General features: G+C 42.2%; 1 protein-coding gene across 1 annotated transcript in view; it reads left to right on the plus strand.

Moving 5' to 3' along the window:
• The window catches only part of LOC121007369 (aldehyde oxidase 1-like), a 226651-nt gene that overhangs the window by 124539 nt on the left and 75080 nt on the right, over positions 1-27032 (plus strand). The window contains exons 16-23 of the mRNA XM_040439251.1: positions 1429-1591; positions 4581-4667; positions 5169-5338; positions 6260-6377; positions 13881-14003; positions 14770-14866; positions 20961-21085; positions 22657-22790. Of these exons, the coding sequence (XP_040295185.1) occupies positions 1429-1591; positions 4581-4667; positions 5169-5338; positions 6260-6377; positions 13881-14003; positions 14770-14866; positions 20961-21085; positions 22657-22790 (1017 nt within the window). The remainder of the gene's footprint in view (positions 1-1428; positions 1592-4580; positions 4668-5168; positions 5339-6259; positions 6378-13880; positions 14004-14769; positions 14867-20960; positions 21086-22656; positions 22791-27032) is intronic.

Raw genomic sequence — 27032 nt, forward strand, 5'->3', positions numbered from 1 at the left:
AATGACTTGAATAGGTACGCAATCCTCAAGATACGATATGGAGTGGAGGCACGGATCGAAAGCACTCGGAAGCTCTTCCATGAGCCTCCGAACTGCAAAAGATAGCACATGCCTTATCTTTTGCCGTATATTGCATATCACAGACCCATTCAAGTGAATGGGTCCATGTCGCAATATGGAATTCACACAGCTGTGGCACGGATGGCTTACGTTCATGTGAATGTACCCTAATAGTGATTGTTGCCCATTTTCTTGAACTCTATCTTAGATGGCCCTTTTTTTTTTTGCTTTCATTTCAGTAATATACTATTTGTTTAGTGTTATGTCAGTAAAGAAAATAGATTTTTAAGCACAGAAAGTTTAGCCTTTCCAGCAAAGCAGGATTGTAGTGTAATAGTAACACTTCTACCTGACATACGGAAGGTCTGGAGTTCAAATCCTGATGAAGATCTGTTAAATAATTTTTGTAGTAAAACCCATTTCCAACACAGCTTCATTACTATTCACTGTATTGAAGTGAATACTAATGAGGATTCCAGCTGGGAGGGGAAGGAGAGGCAAAGACCCGATGCTATAGACACTCCCCATGAGTCTTGCACTAGGATGCAAACACAGGGTGTGGATCACAGATCGCAATTATGCTGGAGGAGTCAAAATGCACCCAGAATGTCATCATCAGCTTATGTAATGCAGTGAGTTGGACTGCTGGTGTTATTTATTTATTTATTTTATTGCGTAATTGAAAAACCCCTTTAAACATCTCCCCGATCAACATTGATTCCCGACCTCTTAGAAAAACCAAACGGCAAAACCAGCACTGATTAAAAATCGAAATAGTTATTTATTTGATAATACAGCATTGCACAAACAGATAAGCACAGCACCCCAACTGTAAACACCTTTCGGACAAGATACATTTCCTTAGGACTAAGGACATGTAACTTGTCCGAAACACATCTACTCTCGGGGTGCCGTGCTTATCCGTTTGTGCAATGCTGTGTTATCAAATAAATAACTATTTAGATTTTTAATCGGTGCTGGTTTTGCCCTTTGGTTAGTCAAGCACTTTACTCTGCTATCTTCGGAAGGCCCACAGAGGTGAATGGAGCTGCAGCCTGCGTGCTTGCCTGCTGCTCCATTTATATGAAGGGGCACAGGATGACTCTGCTGCAGTTTTCATGCTCCAGGAGCCAGATCCTACCAATCAGGCAGTCATGTGGATAAGTGATAAATCTACATCTTGGGACAGTGCAATGAAAATAATGGAAATAGCTTGTAATTTAAGTCATAAAAATATGCCAAACCAAATAGAAGTGTTTTCTTCCATAAACCATATTGTAGACATTAATGTAACTATTTAAGATTACCGTATATACCTTGCAATATAATCATATTATAATGTAAAGTAATATATATTGTACTTGGCAGGCATTGGAATGATGAGATGCTCTCTGAAGCCTGCAGAATGGTCCTAAATGAGATAACTATTCCACCATCCGCTCCTGAAGGAAAGGTAGAATACAAGAGATCTCTGATCATCAGTTTTCTCTTCAAATTCTACCTTCAAGTTCTGCAGGTCCTGGATAAACCTGTAAGTCATATTGTACTTGTCAGTGAAATTTCCACAGTGTGTGCTCCTGTCTGGAAGATCTGCTTTCTCATTTATCTCCCTCAAGTTGCAATTTCTTCCTTGAGATGCAATTTCAAAACACTTCAGTGATGATTTCCATGTTACCACAATCATACAATCCTGGGTTTTAAATAGGAAGTTAAAAAGGTTGGCCCATCTCACACATTGGTGGTTTATCACTAAGATCTGCCACCAATGTCAAATAGGTGCAGGTTCCACCTCTGGGCACCTTTAATTTGAATTGCATCCCCAATGTGAAGGACAGCGCATCTGACATGTGTGGCGTACTCTCCATTCTCTTCTATGAGAGTACTGAAAAGAGCCAAGTGAGCATGCTCGGCTATTTCTGGAACTCCCATATAACTGAAGTAAGCATAGCCACCTTTCCATTCACCTGTATGGGAGTTCCAGATTTAATTTTCGGCACTCCCACAGAAGTGAATGGAGAGTGGCCACACTTGTGAGGTATGCAGTCCTTCACTTTGGAGGTCCCGTTGTAGAGATAAAGAATATTAAACCGCGGCACTCAAATTAAGTAGTTAGTTATTTATTAATCCATCCACAAAAATAGGACTTAAGGCCAACTATTACCTACTATATTTGGCACCTCCCTGGATCACCCACTCATCACTGGATTATGCCTCAACCAATTACTTTGTGGCCTATTCTGTGGCTCATTACTGGCATGCGAGTGTGGATATATCTATATACCTATATATATATATATATATATATATATATATATATACACACATAGATATAGTGTTCCCCCTTAAGACTAACCTATACTAATATAGAGATACATTCCTTTACAGGTTCCTACCATAATCTAGAAATCTCCTGACCTTTGTGTTACTCTGCAATTGACCTTTATCCCTACTGGTCCTCTCTGGTATATGATGTTCAAGCACTATTACTCATTACATCTGCTCTCTATATTACTTTGCTTCATTATATGTTCTGTGGATCTCTATATTAATTTACTCTAATACAACTTTCTATTTATATCCATGTATATAAAATATACAAAATATGTATTACAATTATTGTCTTATTTTAGGCCGTGAACAAGGTCTCGGGATGAGACCGAAACGTTGGCCTTAAGTCCTATTTTTGTGGATGGATTAATAAATAAATAACTACTTAATTCGAGTGCCGCGGTTTAATATTCTTTATATACTGACTGTCTACCGCTGAGCACCGGACCACTGTTAAAGGAGTGCCGTCCAAACAACTTCTACCGTTGTAGAGATAGGTGTAGGTCTTAGAGGTGGGACCTGCACCAATGTGTGAAATTGGCCAACCCCTCCAAGCAACCAGTGGACGATTTTGTAGGCCAATTAGTAGTGCACAAGTCTTGTATTAAGCAGGCGACTGGATAAGCCATATATATATGTAGATGAAATGCCACTTGTAGATCAAGAACACGGAGCAGATCTTCTGAACACAGTATACCTTAAAGGGATTCTGTCACCAGGTTTCACCCCTGTCAGCTAAACATATGCTGATGTTCAGGGCCTCATCACGATTCCTAATGTGGGCTTCTAAATGTGATCCGTAGCCTTATTTTGCTAAAAAACTGGTTTTACTAACCTGTCACTCAAAGAAATAACGTGCCCAAGGGGATGTCAAGGGATGCAAGGTGCCGGCCGCACCCACCGCCGTTCATGCCCAGCGCCACCTTTCCAGACTTCTGCACCGCCTCCTAATCCTCTGTGCCGCCTCTCGCTCTCCCTCCAACCCCCCTCCATCCCCCCTCCTCCCTCCTCCTGCTGTAAGATCTCGCACGTGCGCACAGGGCTCTGCCTGATGCGCCCTTTGCGGACTTCTCGATTTGGCTTCTTAAAGCGAAGTGCGCATGCGCCGGCACTTCGCTCAAACCCAGTTATGACCTGCACTCTGGCGCCAGCCTCTCAGAGCCCTGTGCGCACGCGCGATATCTTACAGCAGGAGGAGGGGGAGGGAGGGAGAGCGAGAGGCGACACAGTGGATTAGGAGGCGGTGCAGAAGTCTGGAAAGGCGGCGCTGGGCACGAACAGCGGTGGGTGCGGCCGGCACCTTGCGTCCCTTGACATCCCCTTGGGCACCTTATTTCTTTGAGTGACAGGTTAGTAAAACCTGTTTTTTAGCAAAATAAGGCTACGGATCACATTTAGAAGCCCACATTAGGAATCCTGATGAGGCCCTGAACATCAGCATATGTTTAGCTGACAGGGGTGAAACCTGGTGACAGAATCCCTTTAAACCTAAGCACTGTTTTATATTTTAAAAAATGTATTTACTCCTCTCCCAAGCCAAAAGTGCAATTTTAAAGTTCATCTGCCATATCTAATACAGACCCCTGTGGTTCTGTTGTGTGTCAGAAGTATTGAGATGGCTAAGCTACTTTTTGGGGCCAAACAAACCCAATACCACCCCTAACATTAGGATATCTTATAAATGATCTAATTTAAAGTGGTCTTTTCTAATGGCAGCTGTCCATGTCAACCAGCAAAACAAAAGTCTTAAAAATGCAATAAACAATAAGACATCCAGCTGGATAGCCTATGACCACTGAAACTAATCTTGAATTCATGTCAGACTAATACAAGACTTAACTGCTCATAAACATTCAAACGCAGAAACATAACCATTTAAGATTAAAGTAGTAAATCGGATTATTTCAATACAACTATATAAAAAGTATTATGACATTAAAAGTGGCCTTCCCTAATCAACATTTAATCAACAGTCTGGGTGCAATGTGAGGTCATGGTCGCTGAGGACAACTGCTCAACTGGGGAATGACCACCAGACTTTGGGAGCCTGTAGATGCTGGCCTGCGGCTTTCACCCATTCTTATGCATTTATATAAAAAAAAAAGAAAACCTCATTGTTGCTAAGAATATTATTCTATTGCTATTCTGTTTTACTTGTTATCCTTCAGTATATTTCTTTGAAATGTTTGTAGATCACATCTTCTGTCAAGGCATCAGAACATCTCAGTGCCATCAGAGGTTTTGAGACTACAGTTCCAAAAACAGTTCAGGTTTTCCAGGTAAAATATGTGTGGTGTGATTCAATCAATTGGGTTTTACATAATGTTCTTTGAGGCTATATTCACATATCTGTGTCCCTTTTGCCGATGTAAATATTTGGGCCCTGCTGTATGTAAGCTTTGCATCCACAATGTCCAACTTCAGGGCGCGTCAGTGTTTTTTGACCATGGTTGATCTATACTGTGCATCTGCAGAAGTTTTTTTTAATCAATTATATGTACAATGTATCAGTGAAAATGGGCAAAACATGAATGGCATGTGTGTTCTATCTGTGATTTTCACAGTCCCATAGACGTCTAGGTCCATACGCATGTTTCTGCTGTTTTCTGTTGTAAGTGGAAACACAAGAATATGTGAAGAAACACACAAAATCCTTGGATACGTGTGTTGTGGGGGGAGAACATGGACAGCACATATCCGTGATTTATTAACGTATGAATAAGCCCTAAATGATGCAATTTCCATGTTATTTCAATCATACAATCTGGTATATTACATAGGAAGTTACCACCAAGCAGCCAGTGGAAGATCCTGTGGGCCATCCAGTAGTACACCTGTCTGGCATTACGCAGGCCACAGGAGAAGCTATATATGTGGATGACATGCCACCTGTGGATCAAGAACTTTTCCTAGCTTTTGTTACCAGCAAAAAAGCCCATGCAAAGATTGTGTAAGTACATTATATTGAAGTTCCTAAGCCAATTAAAACCAATCAAAGGCAAAACTTTAAGCTACTTGGCCCCAATGCAAAATCTATAACAGGACCTACCAAAGTTTTGGCATCAGTTATTGCACTTGTCTCCTCCTACAGAGGTGCCTTTTCAGACGGTTAGCATTTATTATGGAATAAAGGCTAATTTTAACAAATGGTTCAGATTCAGTTTCTGGCATGAATATGAACCGCAGTCACCCGCTGGTTATTCTATGCAGTGGAAACAAAAGGATTCTAGTACTAAATGCCAGACTGGTGTTTTTAAAGGTGTTGTCCAAGTTATTTTTATTGTGGACCTATCCTCAGAATAGGTCATCAAGATCAGATCGGCGGAGGTCCGACACTTCATTGAAAGGGATTATGAGCTTTTGTGCCATTTGAATGATGTCTTATCTTTTCAGTTTTCATCCTTCCTTTGAAAATTACACCGATTTATTAATGGTTCTTTTCACCAGTGCTTCTCTGGGTGGTACAGTAAAGGCTGATGCACATTGGTTATTTTAAATACAGCAGATATTAATCTGTGTAAGCAAAAATTGGTCAGCAGTTTAAGTCAAGCTGTAAGGTACAGGAGAGAAGAACAGGGAATTTCAGAAAGCAAGGTCAGTCAGTCGCCTGTGTTGGTATACGTTAGGTGCTCAGGGACAGAAGTGTTATGACAAACCTAGAGCAAGCTTAAATATATAGATACTGTCATAGGCGTTTTCAAGTTGTATTTTGGTGTTCTATAATGTCTTGCTTACCTATGTCTGACCGACTGCAAGTAATTTCTTCTCACGTATTTGGTAGATAAGCCCTCCAGGTAATGAGCATGGAGTATAGTCATGTGAACATCGGTATAGAAATGATATAATTGTGTAACTGCACTTCTTCTTTTAGGTCCATTGATGATAGTGATGCTCTCAAAAGTCCTGGTGTAGTTGACATAATAAGAGCAAAGGATGTCCCTGGACTCAATGAAATCTCTACACTAGGTCCATTATTTTCAGAGGAAGAGGTAAATAATAGCTGCATTGAATGAATACTGTAAAACCTCAGGGTTAAATACTGTTTAATGACAGTAGGTATTATTAAGCTTGCCATTCCCAGAAGATATATGGCCCATTCATATTGATTGTGTAGGCTATATACAGTATTGGTTACATTTTTCAGGCAACAGAGAATTGGAAAATAATTAGGTTTCACACCTGTCCACATCTTGCCCATGGTTTGCAGCTAGACCTCATTCAGGTCAATGAAGCTAAGCTGCAATACCAGACACTACCCATGGACTCGTGTGGCGTCATTGCTAGAAGAAAGCATCCATATGTGTCTACTCCATTACAACTACTTTAAACAATTGGTTTGCATTAAGGATGAGAAAACCAGTACGGACTGAACCAAGTTCGTTCCAAACTTTGCTATTTTTCGGACGGCAGACAAACCCAAATATTTCCTGGTTTGTTTTGAACGAATCCAGTAAAACGGCGCAGTGACGGCAAAGGTTAGGATTCCAAAGAAGAATTGTGTGTTGTGTACAATAGAGAGAAGCAGGGCAGTTGACAAACAGGGGGAGAGGATACAGGAGCTGTGGCTAGCTGTGCCTGCTATCAGAAGTGCAGGTGCATCTCAAAGGCAGCTACCTACAAACAAATACTTCCATTTTGTTTCTCCATTTTCACAGAAATCTGTTGTGGGGTTCAATATAGCTGTATTTAAGCAGTGTGTGTGTGTATATATATATATATATATATATATATATATATATATATATATATATATACTACTGCAGCCATACTCATGGTGTGGCAGCAATCTACCTGTGTGTATTAAGCTCAAATTGAGCGTCAAGCCTCAGTTGTCAGTTTACGTATTTTCAGTTTCCTCACGGTCGCAATTAAAGATTTTTTTTGGGAGTGCTTTCAATTTAATTAAGCAGCATATATACGTGATTACTGCTGCCATACCTATGGTGTGGCAGAAATCTACTTGTGTGTAGTTAAAATTGAGTGTCAAGCCTCAGTTGTCTGTTTATGTATTTTTAGTTTACACGTGGTCGCAATTAAAAATTTTTGGGAGGGTCTTTTAATTTAATTAAGCAGCATATATTTGTGATTATTGCAGCAATACCCACAGTGTGCAAGCAATCTACCTGTATACGTTAAGTTGAAATTGAGCATCAAACCTCAATTGTCTGTTTACGTATTTTCAGTTTCCACACAGTAGCAATTACATTTTTGGGGGGATTGTTAAATGTAATTAAAGCAGCATATATATGTGATTACTACAAGACACTAGGTAGGGCAGAAATCTACCTGTGAGTGATAATGAGAAATTGAGAATCAGGCCTCAATTGTTTGTTTCCATGGATTCTGTTTCTACACGGTTGGAATTTTAATGTTTTTTGGGACTTGTTCAATTTAATTAAACCAGCATATAGGTTATCAACACCAACAACTAGGCCTGTGAGGGATAATAAATTTAGGCCTAAATAAGTTTTCCTTTATTTCACAAACACGTTTCCAATAAAACATTTTTTAATGGGGACTGATTATATTCAAACTAGCAGCATATATACATGATTACTACACCAATAGACAGGGTAGCACACAAAGCTATATGGCAGTGATAACTAATTTAGGCCCAAATCCATTTCCCTATTTCACACTTTTTTTTTTTTTGGGGGGGTTGTTGATTATATTTAAACTAGCGGCATATATATGTGTTTACTACACCAATACACAGGGTAGTGCACATTATCTGAGAGGCCCAAAAATGTGCAGGCTACAGAAGGGTTCCAAACGAGAGACCCAGAGCCAGAATGTGGGTAGTAGCAGCACCAACTATCCAGCCAGAAGTACTGGTAGTAGTAGTAGTAGTAGGTCACAGTTGTCCCTGCTGGCTTTACAAAGGCGCAACATTATAGATGAGCAGAGAGAGGATGAGATTGTGAATTGGATGGCTCACTCCTCCTCTCAGTTGCAACAGTATGATGTGGAGGTGACTTCAGAGTCTCATACCGTGCTGTGGAGCCAGGGGTCACAGTGTTCCTCCTGCTTCTCATTGCAGCCCTCACCATTTAGGCTGCCCTGAGGAGGAGGTTGGAGAGGAGGCTGGTGACCACAGGCATACCTGTGTTGATGGTGGTGGGAATAGTGGCACCTGTAGCCATGGCATTGGTGGTGGGGAAGTGACTTGGCTGTCAGGGAAAACGCAGAGCAGGGGAGCAAATCATGATATCTCACAGCTAAAAGCTTTAGGGAAGGTGAGGACTCCGATGACGATTGTGTGCTGGACAGGACCTGGGAGCCAGATCGGAGTGCTGAGGAGGAGGCAACATCGATGTAGAAGGGCGGTGGCGGCAGCAATAAAGAGCAGAGGCCTCCTAACTCTCAAAGAACAGCCGGAGCCACATCTCATTCAGGATCTGTTGATGCCGCTGATGCTGTGGGTGTGTTAGGTCCAAAACTTTCCAGAGATAAGGCCAGCTTGGCTGCCTGTCAGGGGCGTCGCTAGGTTAAAACATTCGGGGCCTGGGCCCCGGATGTTTTGTCCCATGCCCCGAATGTCCTGCTTGCCTGCTAGATACAACTGTATTGCCGTACACAGAACGGCAATACAATTGAATCTAATACACTGGGAAGAGATAAAGGACATGTGGTGACATCACAGGTCATGTGATCAGCAAAACAGGCTGTGATAGGATGACCTGGATGATGTCACCATCATGTGACCAGTGCAGGATTGGACAGGAGTGAAGAGGAGAAGGAGCCTAATGATGATGTCTGTACATGAGGAGAGGTAAGTGAAGGGAGAGGCAGAGCAATGCTGGGAGTTGTAGTTATTTAACTGGGATGTATGTTAGGGCTGAAGGGAGGGATGTTATTGACATTGAACTGTGTGCTTGAGGTGGCTGGGGGAGAGAGTGATGTTATTGACATGGGACTGTATGTTGAAAGTGGATGGTGGGCGGGAATGATGTTTATGTACATGGGACTTAATGTTTAGGCTACGTTCACACTTGCGTTTGGGGATCCGCTTGTGAGATTCGTTTCAAGGCTCTCACAAGCAGCCCCAAATGCATCAGTTTAACCCCAATGCATTCTGAATGGATGCAGATCCATTCGGAATGCATTCGTTCGGCTCCGTATGGCCCCCCGTTCTGTTTTGGAAGCGGACCCCAAAATGCTGCAAGCACCGTTTTTGTGTCTGCATGGCCTTGCGGAGCCAAACGGATTCGTCCTGACTTACAATGTAAGTCAATGGGGACGGATCCCTTTGCATTGACACAAAATGGTGCAATTGTAAACGGATCCGTCCCCCATTGACTTTCAATGTAAGTCAGGACGGATCCGTATTGGGACTTAGAAATTCAAATCTAATACAAACGAATCGGTCCTGATCGGATGCATTCGTTTGTATTATCGGTGTGGATCCGTCCTGTACAAGTACAGGACAGATCCGCACGAACGCAAGTGTGAAAGTAGCTTTAGGGGGTGATGTTTACATGGGATTGTTCGTTGGAGGCGGCTGGGGAGGAGGTGATGGTATTTACATGGGACTGTATGGTGGAGGGAGGATTATAACTGCAGGGGGCACTGCAGATCCAGGGGACATTATAGGTGGTCTTATTACTACTGGGGGCTCTATAGGAGGGTCTTATAGATCCGCCTTATTTCTACTAAGCGCACTATGGGGGCCTTATTACTACTGAGGGGTCTGTAGGGAGCTTTATTACCACTGGGGGAACAATAGGGGGCCTTATTTCTACTGGGGACTCTGTGAGGGTATTATTAATATGGGAGGGCTCTTCTAATAATGGGGGCATTGTTGAGGAGCATTATCACGGTTGGGGCAGTGTTACTAATGAGGGCATTCTAGAAGGGAATTACTATTGGTGGGACTATGAGGAGCACTATTACTATGGGGGGCAGTAATGTTTCTTCAGGATAGTATTTGGGGGGGGGGGGGCACAGCAAGCAGCAGGATAACACTGTAGGGACTCCAGTTGGGGGATAATGATAGAATGTGAGGAAGCTAAGATGTCTGTGTGTCACACTCTGCAGAGACGAGGCGGCTGAGAGAAGTTGCCCAGACCGAGTGGAGAAGATGATGAGAGAGAAGATCTTCAGAGAAGATGATGACAGAGAGGAGACGTCACCTGGAGGCCCTGGATGTGACAGGTAAGTGCTGCTGTATAGCAAGTACAGCAAAGTGTGGGGGCAACATATTTATAGGGGCTTGTGCCCCGGATCTTTTGAGACCCTAGCAACACCCCTGCTGCCTGTAGCTCTGTATGAGCAACTCCTATTTGCCACTTTTTCTCCACAAGGCGGGCACACAAAACCACATCAGTGTGCAAGATCTGCAGGGTTAAAATAAGCTGTGGCCATTCAAACACAATTATAGGTACCAGAGGTCTTAGCACATGAGATGGCATCACCGTATCCTTTGGTAAAATACAACTGGCCAGCATTCCCAATCAGAACAAGTCTGTCCTTGCATCCCCAAGCAGTATGGTATCTTTGTCATCATCATCCCCTTCTTCTTCTCCTACTAAGACTCCTCCTTGTCCTCTGCTCCATCGTGAGACATCTATAACGGAATGTTTGGCCATGAAAACACTTTTCTCCACCAGCAATTAGCTTGTCTACAAGCTAAACCCCCACCTGGCCACCGCTTAATCCGTGACGTGCCAACTCGCTGGAAACCAACATTGCACCTGCTCGAACATCTGTATGAGCAGCGGAAAGCTATGAACGATTTTGTCATGCACCAGTCAGCCTCAGCAGCAGGGAGCATGTGTTGCTTCGAGGTCAGGTAGTGGCAGCTCATCCGAGGCACCTGTCCAAGAGGCCACAAAGTTTGTCAGCAGGGACAACTGTAGGATGAACATCATCCCTCACAGAAGAGGAGCAACTGACACATCTTGCTGTCCACCCTATAGCTGTTGGGGACACAAAAAGGGAATCTGCCATGATGGAGGGGGAGACGACGATGAGGATGAGTAAGATGAGGAGGAGGAGCTGCCACTGCAAGAGGAGGAGGAGTGGAGTCGGCAGTGGAGGAGCAAGAGGACTATGAGGACCCAATCGTCTGAGTGAGGGGTGGAGCCGGAAAGTAGTAATTCATCAGACATGCTGGCCAGAATGGCCACCTGTTTGCTTGCTTGCTTATACAGTGACAGGCGTATCGTTGACATAAAGAAGTCTGATGATTACTGGACAGCCATGCTTTTAGACCCTTGCTATCAAGGTAAAATGGGGGATTGTTTTCTTGTGGCAGAAAGCAGCAGCAGCTATTTCAGTCTCCTAAACATGATGGAGCATGGATTTCTGGCACAGCACGCTCTCTATCTTCTTTCTTGCCCTGCTTCCAGTGTCATCTCGGAGAGGGTTTTCAGTGCCATGAGGGGAGTGGTGACACCCAAACAGACCAAGTTGTCCTCTGCCAGTGTCCAAAACTTCACTCTTGTCAAAATGAACCAAGCCTGCATTCAGAAGGATTTTCACATCCACCTAACCTTGCTAGCGGTGCCCCATCTTGCCATTGTTGCTGTCTGTCTGCCTATTATCACATTCTGTACGGCTACTGCTACAGATGAAATTTTACAATTCTGTATTTCATTGGTTATAGATCAAAAGATAAAATAAATACATATATTTTGGGGTGAGGGGTAGTTAAATTTCTTTAAGGCACAACATAAATGTACATGATTACTGTCTCAATACCAAAATTTTCTCACAGTCCAGGCAATGTTGGGGCCTGCATCATGCCACTCACTTTCCACATGGTTGAAATTTTTAATTTTTTGGGGGAATTCAATTTCATTAAGCAGCATACATATGTGATTACTGCCTCAATACCAACATTTTGTCACAGTCCAGCCAATGCTGGGTCCTGCATCATGCCACTAATGCCTGAGGGTCAGTTTCCGTGTACTCAATTTCCACATGGTAGAAATTAAAAATATATATATTTTAACAGTTAAAATTTTAATATATATATATATATATATATATATATATTTATATTTTTTGGGGGGTTAACACTGTTTTTGGGTTAGGGGGAGGCAGCATATGTACGTGATGACTGTATTAATACAGAAATTTTCTCGCAGTCCAGGCAGGCTGATTGTGATCAATTTACCTCTGCTTGCTGCCGGTGCTCCATCTAGCAACTCTTACTTTCTGTCTTTCTACCTACTAACACATTGTGTACGGCTACCACATGCTGCGGTCTGCATCATGCCACTTGCCAACCATCACATTCCCCAAAGACACTTTTTTTTTTATCTCATAACACTGTTTGTTTAAACATCATCTGCCCCTGATAAGGGACAATTTTTGATAGCTTTGGAATATGAAAATGCATGAGACATGTGTCGGCGAGGTGTCGTTTTAAATGCGCTGTATGATAACACCATCAAATGTGCGTTTACCCATAGCTATGTATGGCAGTGTTACTCAGACATCATTTGCTATTGCCGTCATTGCTTTCCAGAGCTTGGGGAGAGGGAATGTTGGAGGGGGAAAAAAATCATAAAAAAAGTTTTCCTAAAAATGAGTCCTAGGAGGCTAAAGGGGGTTATATACCAACTTGTAGGGCAACTGGAGCAACTTTGGTTCAGCCCAAACCAAACTTTTTCACAAATTTGGTGAATCAGACCGGAAACGAATCTCGACTGGTTCGCTCTTCTGTAATTTGCATGCTTATCTGCTTAGCACTTATGGCAATCTTTCTCTGTGCTTAATCTTAAATGTAAGTTGTTGTCAAAGGTACACTCAACTGACCAATCATACATCTCTTCGGCATTTTTTCTATGGCCACATGGTTATAGTTTCACCTCCTTTTGGCACATAGTTGCTGTGAACAAGACATCATTGTTCCTCATAGCATACCCATTTTTGATCAGAGTCCAAAACTCCCGTTTGTCTACTACCAAAGAAACAGAATAGAACTAAATATGCATGTCACAAAAATTTAACTAACACTAAATAATTGGAATATCAATATAGAAGATCTAATGTAATTAATCATACTATAGTATTCTCTCCTATCCTCCCCTATCTATGGCTACACAACAACTTAGAGTAGTGGTAAAATCATGCTCATGGTGGAACTTCAGTCATTTAATTTTACTGTAACTTTCATTTGATGTGCTGCCCCCACTGTGTAGCCTGCAATCATACTCACTTCCACACAATCTCTACTATTTGCTAATATATATTCAGCAAGTTAGCAAGAAGTGAGGGACAGAGGCTCTGAGTTCAGGATAAGACTACACATGGCCTGTTTGTAGTCTGTTACCATGGAGATGCATAAGTGTGCATGGGAGCTGTAGACACAAAATGTTTGAAAAATTGCCTAATTTTTAGTTTCAGATGAATTGGAGCAATCCAAAAATGGTTCCTAAGGTACACCTAGCCTTTTGGATTTTGACATGTCCATGATTTGTTTTAATCTGTAGCTACTACGTAGAAAAACGTTCCTAATTGCATTACCTTATGATTTTTTTTAGGTTATTTGTGTGGGACAAATAATATGCGGAGTTGTTGCGGACACTCCTGAACATGCAAGAAGAGCAGCGGCAAAAGTGAAGATAAGCTATAAAGATCAGGAACCACTCGTTCTCACAGTAGAGGTGATGTACCTACGTTTTTACGATGTGTTGGATATAGTCATTTCTGGTTCCATATGCATTCAAAAAGAGACTCTAGTTTTGAACACAATTTTTTATTGTGGCATTATTTTGTCTTATTTTAAAAGGGTCCTGTAATAAAATACTTATGGCACAGATAAAATTAGAAATGTACCCTATTGGCCTGATTGCAAGCAGCATGAGGCTCCTCACGCAAAGATAAATCTGTTGTGTGCTGTAATTTCATATGCATGTATACTGTAAAAGCACATTCTTATTTATTATGACCATAATGCTGCAGGTATGAAAGTAAAAACTGCTATTATGCCTCAATTTTACTATTTATGTCATGCTATCTGTATTTATTTTGAGGCTATCACACATTTCATAATTTTAAACAAAAATTTGGTATCTAACTCTCCATTAGGCTTAGGTTCTGACACTAGAATTGGTCCCTAACATGACTCCACAACCAGAAGACCACCCCATCTGGAGCAAATTGCTTGCTACCAGAGTCTATTCCTTTTAAGAGGATTCATTAATTTACTGTCTGACCTTACAGGGTACAGTTGTAACAACAAAGCTTACAATAAAAGAATAAAAGGGCTTGTGTCCTGTGTGAATGGATGGTGGGCCATGACAGTGATTTCCCCTGGTGGGCCCACGAAAATCCAGTTTGATTGTGTTTGCGCTTGATACATATAATATAAGTGAGTGCTTGCTTCAGCCTCTGCTTGTCATAGTTACACTGTGAATTGTTTCCACGTAGGACGCGATTAAGCACAATTCATTCTTTGAACCTACCAAACAAGTTTTGCATGGGAATGTAGAGGAAGCCTTTAAGATGGCTGATCACATTATTGAAGGTAAGGTAATTAGACATGGTCACAAATCATTACAGTACTACTCAACACCATAATATTGGAATTTTTCATTGGTAAATATGTAATAATCATTTTTAAAGGCTATGTGCACCTTCAGAGTAATTTTTTTATATGATTACATTTTACTCATTTTTGGCTATAAATATTTTTTACATTTGGTTTTTATTTAAGATGTTCCACTGTTTCTGAGATACAAAAGTAAAAAATCTGTCTGTTTGCAAGCTGTCACAATCTGTTTTCTTTGAATCCCTGTGACCTGCTGACCTCACAAACACTTATTTAAGCCATATTTTTACCAGTTTGATAAGAATTGAGCTATAATGAGTGTTTATGAGATCAGATCAGCAATAAGAAATAGACATGAGCCGTCAGATGACTGGATTCAAAGAAAACACAAAGTGACATCTTGCGAACATTTTTTAATAAAGACCAATTAAAAAATATATTTGTAGTCCAAAATGAGTAACATGCAATCATTAAAAAATTGCCCCTAAGGTGTCTATAGCCTTTAAAGTGACAATTATCATGCCACATGCTTGAAAAGTAGGTATTAAATACAAAATATTCTATATTCCTTAGATTTACAGTGAATGTAAACCATTTTATAGTGGTTGAAGTTCTGCTTGTCTAATTCTGGGCTCCAAATCCCTGCGTAGACATTGTGGAGAATTTATGATGACTAGAATTTCATACATCAGTGTTCATAAGGTGTTCGATGGAGTAAGATGGGCAAAATTAATACAGAGGCAGAAGCTTCATAAAGGGGTTATCCAAGTTTTTGAACTTTAACAGTCTGCAACAGAATGTTGTAACTATTAAAAAAGTTGGTTGGTTGTATGTATCTGTTGCTATGAGCTGACCTAGATTTACTCTATAATTGATGCCAGTTTCTGGTCTAAATCACAGTATATTTGGTTAAAGTGTCACTAATGTCACTCTGAAACCTAATCTGCAGATAGGGAGCAGACAGACGCAACATTAGGTTCCATTCACACGTCCGCAATTTTGTTCTGCATTTTGCAGAACGGAATTACGGACCCATTCATTCCTATAGGGCAGCATGATGTGCTGCCCGGACACGGAATTGCGGATCAGCATTTCCGGGTCCGCACTTCCGTTCCGCAAAAAAATAGAATATGTCCTATTCTTGTCCGCAATTGCGGACAAGAACAGGCATATTCTATTAGTGCCGGCAATGTGCGGTCCGCAAAATGCGGAACGCACATTGCTGCTTTCCGTGTTTTGTGTATCCGCGGCTCCGTGTATCCGCAAAACACGTTGCGGACGTGTGAATGGAGCCTAACACTGAGTGGTACAAGTTCTGAGGTGACCATATCATGCCCAGAGAGTATTGTGCACAGGTCCTATTCTATTTAGTAAGACCCATGCAGAATACTTCTTGGGTGTAACACTGTATGGCCTCATGCACACGACCGTTGTTGTGTTCCGTTCCGCAAAATGGGGTTCCGTTGTTCCGTGATCCGTTTCCGTTTTTGTTTCCGTGTGTCTTCCTTTATTTTTGGAGGATCACCAGACATGAAGGAAAGTAAAAAAAAGTCTAAGTCAAGTTTGCCATTCAAATGATAGGAAAAAAACGGACGCAGACGCGGATAACAATCTTGTGTGCCTCCGCGTTTTTTCACGGTCCCACTGACTTGAATGGGTCTGCGAACCGTTTTCCGTGAAAAAAATAGGACATGTTATATCTTTTTGACTGACTGGAACCACGGATCACGGACGCGGATGACAAACAGTGCATTAGCCGAGTTTTCAATGGACCCATTGAAAGTCAATGGGTCCGCAGAAAATCACGAAAAATGGAACAACGGACACGAAATGAAACAACGGTCGTGTGCATAAGGCCTATAGGAGAGATGCTTTAACCGCCTCCGGACCGCCTAACGCAGGATTGCGTTCTGGCGGCGGTCGATTTGTTCCTCTTCGATGCATCGGCGCGTCATCTCGCGAGACACGAGATTTCCTGTAAACGCGCGCACACAGGAGGGCGCGTTCACAGAATCGGGAGGTAAACGAGTGGATCTACAGCCTGCCAGCGGCGATCATTCGCTGGCAGGTTGTAGATGCGATTTTTTAACCCCAAAAAGGTATATTAAACGCTGTTTTGTTAACAGCGTCTAATATACCTGCTACCTGGTCCTCTGGCAGTCCCTTTTGCTTGGATCGACCACCAGAGGACTCAGGCAGCTCTGTAAGTAGCACCAAACACCACTACACTACACCCCCCCTGTCACTTATTTAACCCCTTATTAACCCCTGATCACCCCATATTAGACTCCCTGATCCCCCCCCTGTCATTGATCACCCCCCTGTAAGGCTCCATTCAGACATCCGTATGTGTTTTGCGGATCCGCGGATCCGCAAAAAACACATACGGACATCTGAATGGAGCCTTACAGGGGGGTGATAAATGACAGGGGGGGGATCACCCCATATAGACTCCCTGATCACCCCCCTGTCATTGATCACCCCCCTGTAAGGCTCCATTCAGACGTCCGTATGTGTTTTGCGGATCCACGGATCTGCGGATCCGCAAAACGCATACGGACGTCTGAATGGAGCCTTACAGGGGTGATCACCCCATATAGACTCCCTGATCACCCCCCTGTCATTGATCACCCCCCTGTAAGGCTCCATTCAGACGTCCGTATGTGTTTTGCGGATCCGCAGATCCACGGATCCGCGGATCCGCAAAACACGGACACCGCGGATCCGCAAAACACGGACACCGGCAATGTGCTTTCCGCATTTTGCGGATCCGCACATTGCCAGAACTATATAGAAAATGCCTTTTCTTGTCCTCAATTGCGGACAAGAATAGGACATGTTCTATAGGCTCTACAAAAAACGCAGTGTTCGCCCGATCAGGCCTGATCTTGTGCGCACACTTGCGTTCAGTCCGCCCCACCGCAGTGACAGAATATTTTTTTTTCTGATCACTGCAAAAACACCGTAAAATCGCTGCGGCGCTATAAAAAGATCACTTTTGAGGGACAAAAAAAAATTTAAAAAAATCTATTTCCGCTAACTTGTGACAAAAAATAATAATCTTCTATGAACTCGCCATGAGTTCATAGAAGTTTTTTTTTTTTGTCACAAGTTAGAGGAAATTGTTTTGTTTTTTTTTGTTTTTTTTCTTACAAAGTCTCATATTCCACTAACTTGTGACAAAAAATAAAATCTCACATGAACTCACCGTACCCCTCACGGAATCCAAATGCGTAAAAATTTTTAGACATTTATATTCCAGACTTCTTCTCACGCTTTAGGGCCCCTAAAATGCCAGGGCAGTATAAAATCCCCACATGTGACCCCATTTTGGAAAAAAGACACCCCAAGGTATTTCGTGAGGGGCATGGTGAGTTCATGTAAAATTAAAATTTTTGTCACAAGTTAGTGGAATATGAGACTTTGTAAGAGAAAATAAATAAATAAATCATTTTCCGCTAACTTGTGGCAAAAAAAAAATATTCTAGGAACTCGCCATGCCCCTCACGGAATACCTTGGGGTGTCCTCTTTCCAAAATGAGGTAACTTGTGGGGTATTTATACTGCCCTGGCATTTTAGGGGACCTAAAGCGTGAGAAGTAGTTTGGAATCCAAATGCGTAAAAAATGCCCTGTGAAATCGTAAAGATACTCTTTGGAATTTGGGCCCCTTTGCGCACCTAGGCTGCAAAAAAGTGTCACACATGTGGTATCGCCGTACTCAGGAGAAGTAGGGAAATGTGTTTTGGGGTGTCTTTTTACATATACCCATGCTGGGTGAGATAAATATCTCTGTAAAAGACAACTTTTCCAATTTTTTTATACAAAGTTGTCATTTTACAGAGATATTTCTCTCACCCAGCATGGGTATATGTAAAAAGACACCCCAAAACACATTGCCCTACTTCTCCTGAGTACGGTGATACCACATGTGTGACACTTTTTTGCAGCCTAGGTGCGTAAAGGGGCCGAAAGTCCAACGAGTTCCTTTAGGCTTTACAGGGTTGCTCACAATTTATCACCGCCCAAAATGCTAGAACAGTAAACACACCCCACAAATGACCCCATTTCGGAAAGTATACACCCCTAGGTATTCGCTGAGGGGCATATTGAGTCCATGAAAGATTGAACTTTTTGTCGCAAGTTAGCGGAAAGGGAGACTTTGTGAGAAAAAAAAAAAATCTATTTCCGCTAACTTGTGCCAAAAAAAAAACTTCTATGAACTTGCCATGCCCCTCACGGAATACCTTGGGGTGTCTTCTTTCCAAAATGGGGTCACTTGTGTGGTATTTATACTGCACTGGCATTTTAGGGGCCCTAAAGCGTGAGAAGAAGTCTGGAATCTAAATGCCTAAAAATGCCCTCCTAAAAGGTACTCTTTGGAATTTGGGCCCCTTTGCGCACCTAGGCTGCAAAAAAGTGTCACACATGTTGTATCGCCGTACTCAGAAGAAGTAGGGCAATGTGTTTTGGGGTGTCTTTTTACATATACCCATGCTGGGTGAGAGAAATATCTCTGTAAAATGACAACTTTGTATAAAAAAATGGGAAAAGTTGTCTTTTACAGAGATATTTATCTCACCCAGCATGGGTATATGTAAAAATACACCCCAAAACACATTGCCCTACTTCTCCTGAGTACGGCGATACCACATGTGTGACACTTTTTTGCAGCCTTGGTGCGCAAAGGGGCCCAAATTCCAAAGAGTATCTTTACGATTTCACAGGGCATTTTTTACGCATTTGGATTCCAAACTACTTCTCACGCTTTAGGTCCCCTAAAATGCCAGGGCAGTATAAATATCCCACAAGTGACCCCATTTTGGAAAGACGACACCCCAAGGTATTCCGTGAGGGGTATGGTGAATTCATGTAAAATTTAATTTTTTGTCACAAGTTAGTGGAATATGAGACTTTGTAAGAAAATAAAAAAATAAAAAAAATAATAAATCATTTTCCGCTAACTTGTGACAAAAAATAAAAACTTCCATGAACTCACAATGCCCATCAGCGAATACCTTAGGGTGTCTACTTTCCGAAATGGGGTCATTTGTGGGGTGTTTCTACTGTCTGGGCATTGTAGAACCTCAGGAAACATGACAGGTGCTCAGAAAGTCAGAGCTGCTTCAAAATGCACATTTTTGTACCATAGTTTGTAAATGCTATAACTTTTGCGCAAACCAATAAATATACACTTATTGCATTTGTTTTTTTTATCAAAGTATGTAGAACAATAAATTTAGAGAAAAATTTATATAGAAATGTAGTTTTGTTTTAAATTTTACAACAGAAAGTGAAAAATTAAATTTTTTTGCAAAAATTTCGGTTAATTTCGATTAATAAAAAAAAAAGGAAAAATGTCAGCAGCAATGAAATACCACCAAATGAAAGCTCTATTAGTGAGAAGAAAAGGAGGTAAAATTCATTTGGGTGGTAAGTTATATGACCGAGCAATAAACCCTGAAACTAGTGTAGTGCAGAATTGTAAAAAGTGGTCTGGTCATTAAGGGGGTTTAAGCTAGGGGAGCTGAGGTGGTTAAAGGCTATGTACACCTTTTGGTAGCAATTTATTTTATTATTCCATTGTACTCATTTTGAGCTAAAAAATCATTTTTTCAATTGGTCTTTATTAAAAATTATGAGCCGTTATCCCTGCACAGCTTTGAGTTTATCTACTAGCAGGATCTGTATTTTTTCTCTGCTCCGTCAGTCAGGGAGCTGATGGGCTCCTTATGTCTGATCTCTGACCTTATAAAAAATCATTAAAGCTCAATTCTTATCTTACTGTTAACCCTTTGTGACAGAACGTCTCAATATTTTTAATAAAGACCCTTTGAAAAAAAAATTTTTAGCCCAAAATGAGTACATGCAATCATAAAAAAAATTGTCCTCGAAGGTGTACATGGCCTCTAATAATAAATTCACACTGAGCTCAAATATAAAACAGTATGCGGTAAGCTCCTAAGCACCACCTAGTATCAGCTGCAGGTAGCCAGGATTTTTTCAATACATTTGATAAAATCAGTAGTATACTTTGGAATTATAATGCCTTACTCTTTAATTATTTCTAGGGGAAGTTCATATTGGAGGACAGGAGCATTTCTATTTGGAAACCAATTGTGTTCTTGTTGTGCCAAAAGGAGAGGCACAAGAGTTTGATGTATACGTCTCTTCACAGGATCCTGCGACTTCACAGGTAATTTCCTCTAAAACAAGTATATGTTCTTCAAAGAACTTCTCTCTCTCTATCTGAAGGGCTCAGCTTATCCATGCATTTTTACTTGAACGACCTTTTGATGTATTTTTGTGATGTATTTCATTCAAGCTAATTGACAGGGGTCAGGAATTAGTTTGTGTGATCCTGGAGAGACTACCAGTTTAATACAACTGCTATGTATATGGCTCCCTTTGCTACTATAAATTAGCCGATACTGTGACTCATGTTACTAAGGGCATAGGTATCGTAGAAGGCGTCCATGTGGGTGCTATGGGAGCCCTCCCCTGTTTAATACATAAAAAGTCACTGTAATGATTATAACAGAATAGCAAAAAGGGAGTAGACTTTACAATACAGGCACATAACAGGACAACCACACAATGAATTAAGAATGCCAATAGGAGTCCCAAAAGAGTAAAACAGGGGGGAGGAGAACTATCCCTGAAAGGTCCTACCTATCCCTATCAGCAGAGGAACATCCCATTGGTAGGTGGACTCTTCACTGGAATCTACCACTAATGCACCTTAAACTCTATGCTGTGCAGACATGTTTCTCCCACACGGGTTCTTCAGGGGACGAACATAATAAAGGGAAATAGTATCCAAAATAAATATGATAGTATGTTACCCCAATAGCATGTGCTGCAATATAGTGTATTATCCTCAATAAAGCCAAAAGGATAATGCCCAGGGAAAAGTAATGTAATGCTCTAATGCTTAGAGAAAAAAAACAATAATCACCCATTACTGAATAACGCGCTGAGTCATAATGCACTATAAAGATAAATGCACTATAAAGATAAAACAAATTGTTATGTGCCAGAAAAACTAACTTGGAATGAAAAATAAGGCAATAATCAAACAAATGAACCACATAATGTTACACTAGATGAATGAAAAATAGTCCAATGTAGCAATACTCTCCCCTGACTTTGTCTTCTGGCAGATATGTTGAATGGCAGATGCAGCTCCTCCCTGTTTGGCAGCATCACTTGTTTTAATGGTTGCTGAGAACCAATGGAGCGATCTCCTAATTTTTCATTTATACCAAGAACAGGATAAAGGGAACCTGTCACTATGAAAATACAATGTAAGCTACAAGCAGCATGTCATGTAGCAGGAGGAGCTGAGTACATTGATATATAGGTTTATGGGAAAAGATTCAGTAAAGCTTGTATTTTATTCATTTGTATTCCTGCTCATTATGGGCTGTGAAGTCCAGGAGGCGGTCCTATCAGTGATTGACAGTCTTCCCTCTATGACTGTGTCTACAGAGATAGCTGGACTTCAAAGCCCAGAATAAGCAGGAATTTCGAAGTATAAATGAAAAGTTATACTGAATCTTTTCCTACAAAACTATACATCAATCCGCTCAGCGCCTCCTGTTCTGTAATATTCGACTGTAGCTTACATTGCATATTCATGGTGACAGGTTCTCTTTAAGCAGATCTGCCACAAAAATGAAGGAATCAGCTGCTTTCTTACCTGTCTATTTAAGCATTAGGGATAGTTGCTTGCGCTAAATGTCTTGTTATGAAATGTATTTGCAGTTTTCCGTGGCCAGAGTCCTTAACGTTCCATCGAACAGGATTATGTCTCATACAAAAAGAGTTGGTGGAGCATTTGGAGGCAAGACTACTAAACCGGGTATTTTTGCAAGTGCCGCAGCTGTAGCTGCTCAAAAGTAAGTGTTGATGGAACTATCTGTAGTTGTGTTTTTACAGAATTTACTCCTTCCCCCCTCACTGCAGTGATAACAATATACTCCTGTTTTTATCAACCGAGAAAATACTTAACTGGTAGTTGTAAGAAAAATACTATCACTGAAGCCAACTACCTAAAACATAACTTTTAATATAAATATACTAAAAAATCTCGCATAGGGACTAATATACATACAGACAAACAATAAGGGACTGTTGAGGACCAGGTAGGGAAGAGGAGATGTTAACGGTGGTGGACAGGGGGCAAAGCCATACGGGTCCCTAGTATGTCCCTAGGGTATCCCTGACTTGTTCTCTGCCCAGAGATGCACCCAGATGGTAGGAGCACTCTGTCCCCGTACCTAACCTATCTGTCCTTAAAGCGCCCTTACAACACACATGGACCCATATGGATGCCTGGGTCGTTCAATATAAAGATATATATATATATATATATATATTACAGATTGTCTAAATATGTGGTCCTCGTCTCGACGCGTTTCTCCTTATGAGCAAGGTTCGTCAGGAGACAGCCAGTGGACAACCAAATCGGTCGCTGCCAATACACAGCGAATGCACATTGACAATCAAAAGTGAAAAATCAAAATAAACCAAAATACTGGAGCACCCCCAAGACGGTGCTCAGCTGTCAGACAGGGAATGACCTAGCAAAGATAATGCAGGTAAGGAAAGCAGTTCTAAACAAAATGAACTTGCAGAGATAATGCAGGTAAAAAAGAGGAAGAACAGTTCAATACTCATCCGATGATGTGCATCCCTTCTGAACAGCGGACTGCGGCTTGGGGTGCTCCAGGGGGCACTAAAGTGGGGCTCCAATTTGTGCACTGATCCCATTGCTATTTAAACCCTGAAAGGGGGCGGTCCCTAGATATTTCCATCCAATCACTTGCTCAAGGATGGATCACCTGACCTCATAATTTCCGGCATGTGTTGGGAGGAGAGAAAACAGAGGCTGTTTACTTGACTGGTTAACTCACAATCAGGGGGGAGCAATATAAAATGTATAGATGTCCACTAAACATATAAGGCAGCTATCGCTTACCCTAGCATGATTTGCTCCTCACCGATCGCAGGTGGAAAGCACGCCAAAGCTAAAGATGGCCGTGCGTTCCACCAGAGACCAATCAAAATCCTCTGCATGATTAATGGACTGTGGAGGCTGGGACGCACGCCGGAAACTAAAATGGCCGTGCGTTCCACCATGAAGGAGCTGGTCCAAGCCAGCTATATCATCAGTCGGCTGCGGAGGCTGGGTCACGTGGTCATATGCGTTCCAATGCGGCGTCCTGTGGGCGTGGTTATGCGTTCCACCGGCGGATTAGTGTGAGTTTAGCCCTCTTGGTAGACTAACCATATGTAAAAAAGATATTAGGGTCCCAGTATATTAATAAAAATCCAAGTAGGTACTTATTGTCATAGATAGATTAATTAATGGGTGTGCAAAGACTCAAAAATGTGAGTCCCAAAGACTCAAAAATGTGAGACTCAAAAATGTGACTCAAAAATGGGAGTCCCAGGCTATGAGCTGTGCGCTACGATTGGCCAGCGCTGCAGCAAGTGACAACCCTAATACAAAAACTCCGCCCAGTACAACAGAGGGAGCTGAAGACACCGGAGCCTATACCGGGCAAACGGAGCGGCGCCCAGACATACTAGTAAGTGCAGGGGGCCCCCTGGGCGCCGCTCTGCCCTCTGATATAGTTAGTTTTTAGTTTTTAAACTAGTGAAAGGTCCTCTTTAACAAGGTTTATGCACATTTGTGAGGATATAATGTAAAATTACGTCAGATAACAAAGTGAAAGCTTTTAACAGATTGTAGCGGGGTAGAAGAGTTTCGTAACACAACTCTGGTGTGTTACACACAGATGATACAGTAATCTGAGTACAGATAATAAAGTAGATTTTAACATTACAGATAACACAGCGATAACTCTGAGTACAGGTAATGTGGTAGATGCTACCTGCAGTCCTATGTAACACCTCAGATGACATACTGATCTCTCTGAATACAGATAATGTAGATGGTATAACCTTCAGGCTGCAGTCTTATGTAACACCACAGATGACACAGTGATCTAAGTACAGATAATGTGGTAGATGTAACCTACAGGTTGCAGTCCTATGTAACACCACAGATGACACAGTGATTTCTCTGAGTGGGGGTGGGGCCTACTGTGAGTGGGGTCCCAGCTGCAGCATCAAAGGTGATAGGGGACTCCTTAAAGTAGTGAGGGGGTGTGACCTGACTGATGCCTGTGCTGCCTGGCACCTATTATTATCATGCCTCCTATGCCTTACATGGTGGTAAAGACTGCCACTGCTTGTGTGCTAGATTAGTTGTCACTACCAGAGCTTTGGGACGTTCTCACAGCTCTGTTTCTCCACCCCTGTGATGATGTCACTACTAGAGTTTGGAGGAGTTCTCACTGCTCTGTTTCTCCGCCCCTGTGATGAAGTCTTTACTTTGTTTCCTTCCTCCCAGCTGTTCCTCCTGCGGTTGATTTCCCTGCCTTTAAATCACCCCTCCTCCTATTGTAGGGCGTGGATTATATTTCTCATTTCAGTTGTAGCTCTTGCTTGAGTATCTTCACTTGTAGCTATCAGTTCACTGGACCTGTGTTCTGCTGCAGCAAGCACTCCGGATATTGCCAGCTGTCCTTGGATCCGTCTTCTCTGCGGCTGCAGCACCTTCAGCTAAGTGTGCAGACATTGTTGTGTACCTGGTTATTTTCTGACTGGATCTGAGGTGGCCACGGTTCCCTCCATATACTGAGCAGGGCACCGGTGGCCGTGCCCCTTCCACTATTGTAGGGGTTACAGTGGTCATCAGTCTTAGGTACGTGGGCATGCCTCGTTCCGCCATTTGGATCCGGGCATGTGCTTTAGCAGCATAGGGAGAGCTTTGAGGGTCTGACAGGGGTCACCCTTTATCCTCCCTAGTTTGGGTCCGGTCAGTAGCCCTTTTTACTGTGTATACTCTTGTTGCTCACATACAGCTGTGACATTATAATCCACCAAAACCGTCCTTTTTTTACATGGATCCGCTTTCTGGCCTGGTTGACCGCATGCAGGGTCTTTCTTTGGAAGTAGCGGATCTCCGTCAATCTATGACTCGGCTCCAAGCATTGGGCTCTGCTCCGGCTCATGGAGTCTGTTGCGAGCCAAAGGTCTCACTTCCGGAAACGTTCTCCGGGGGCAGTGAGAATTTTATTCGCTTCAGAGAGGCATGCAAACTCCATTTTTGCTTGTGTCCCCACTCCTCTGGTAAGGAGGAGCAGAGGGTGAGGATTGTCATCTCCCTGCTCAGGGGTAATGCTCAGACTTGGGCTTTTTCGCTGCCATCAGGGGATCCCTCCCTTCGATCCGTGGAAAGATTTTTCATGGCCCTGGGGCAGATATATGATGACCCGGATCGTGTTGCTCTGGCCGAATCTAACTTACGTGTTTTATGCCAGAACAAACTGTCTGCGGAGCTTTATTGTTCTGAATTTCGGAGATGGGCAGCTGATTCAGGTTGGAATGATGCTGCACTCCGGAGTCAGTTCTGTCATGGTCTCTCAGAGAGATTGAAAGATGCGTTTGCTTTCCATGAGAGACCAACGTCCTTAGAGTCTGCCATGTCATTGGCGGTACGCCTTGACAGGCGTCTAAGAGAAAGAAACAAGACCTCTCTGTCCAGCCATTGTCAGTCTAGGGGGAATGGTGCGGACTCCTTCAGTGTGCAGGGGCCTCATCCTGTCTCGCTCCCCTCTGAGGAGGAGCCCATGCAGCTAGGTCGACTTGCCCCTGATAAAAGAGGATTTAGTCCTCAGAGTATGGTGTGTTTTTGTTGTGGGGGCATAGGTCATTTGGCAAATGTTTGTCCGTCTAGGAGATTCTTGAACTGTACTAAGAGCGATAATAAGAGAAAAACCTCAAAAGGTAAATCATCAAGTTCTGCTTCATCTGCTACTTTGGGCAAAGTTGATGTAGGAATTGATGCTTTTCCTCTGACCTGCAGTTCCCATTTTCTCCTGTCTGCCAGGGTGGCGCTAGAGAGCAAGGTCAGTTCTTGTGAGATTTTTGTCGATAGTGGAGCGGCCGTCAATCTTATTGACACTCAATTTGTAGCCATGCATGGTTTTCAGGTTTGCACATTAGAAAAGGATATACCTGTTTTTGCTATTGACTCTGCTCCACTCTCACAGAGATCTCTGAAGGGC

Source organism: Bufo bufo, chromosome 7 (assembly GCF_905171765.1).
Source record: "Bufo bufo chromosome 7, aBufBuf1.1, whole genome shotgun sequence".
NCBI lineage: Eukaryota > Metazoa > Chordata > Amphibia > Anura > Bufonidae > Bufo > Bufo bufo.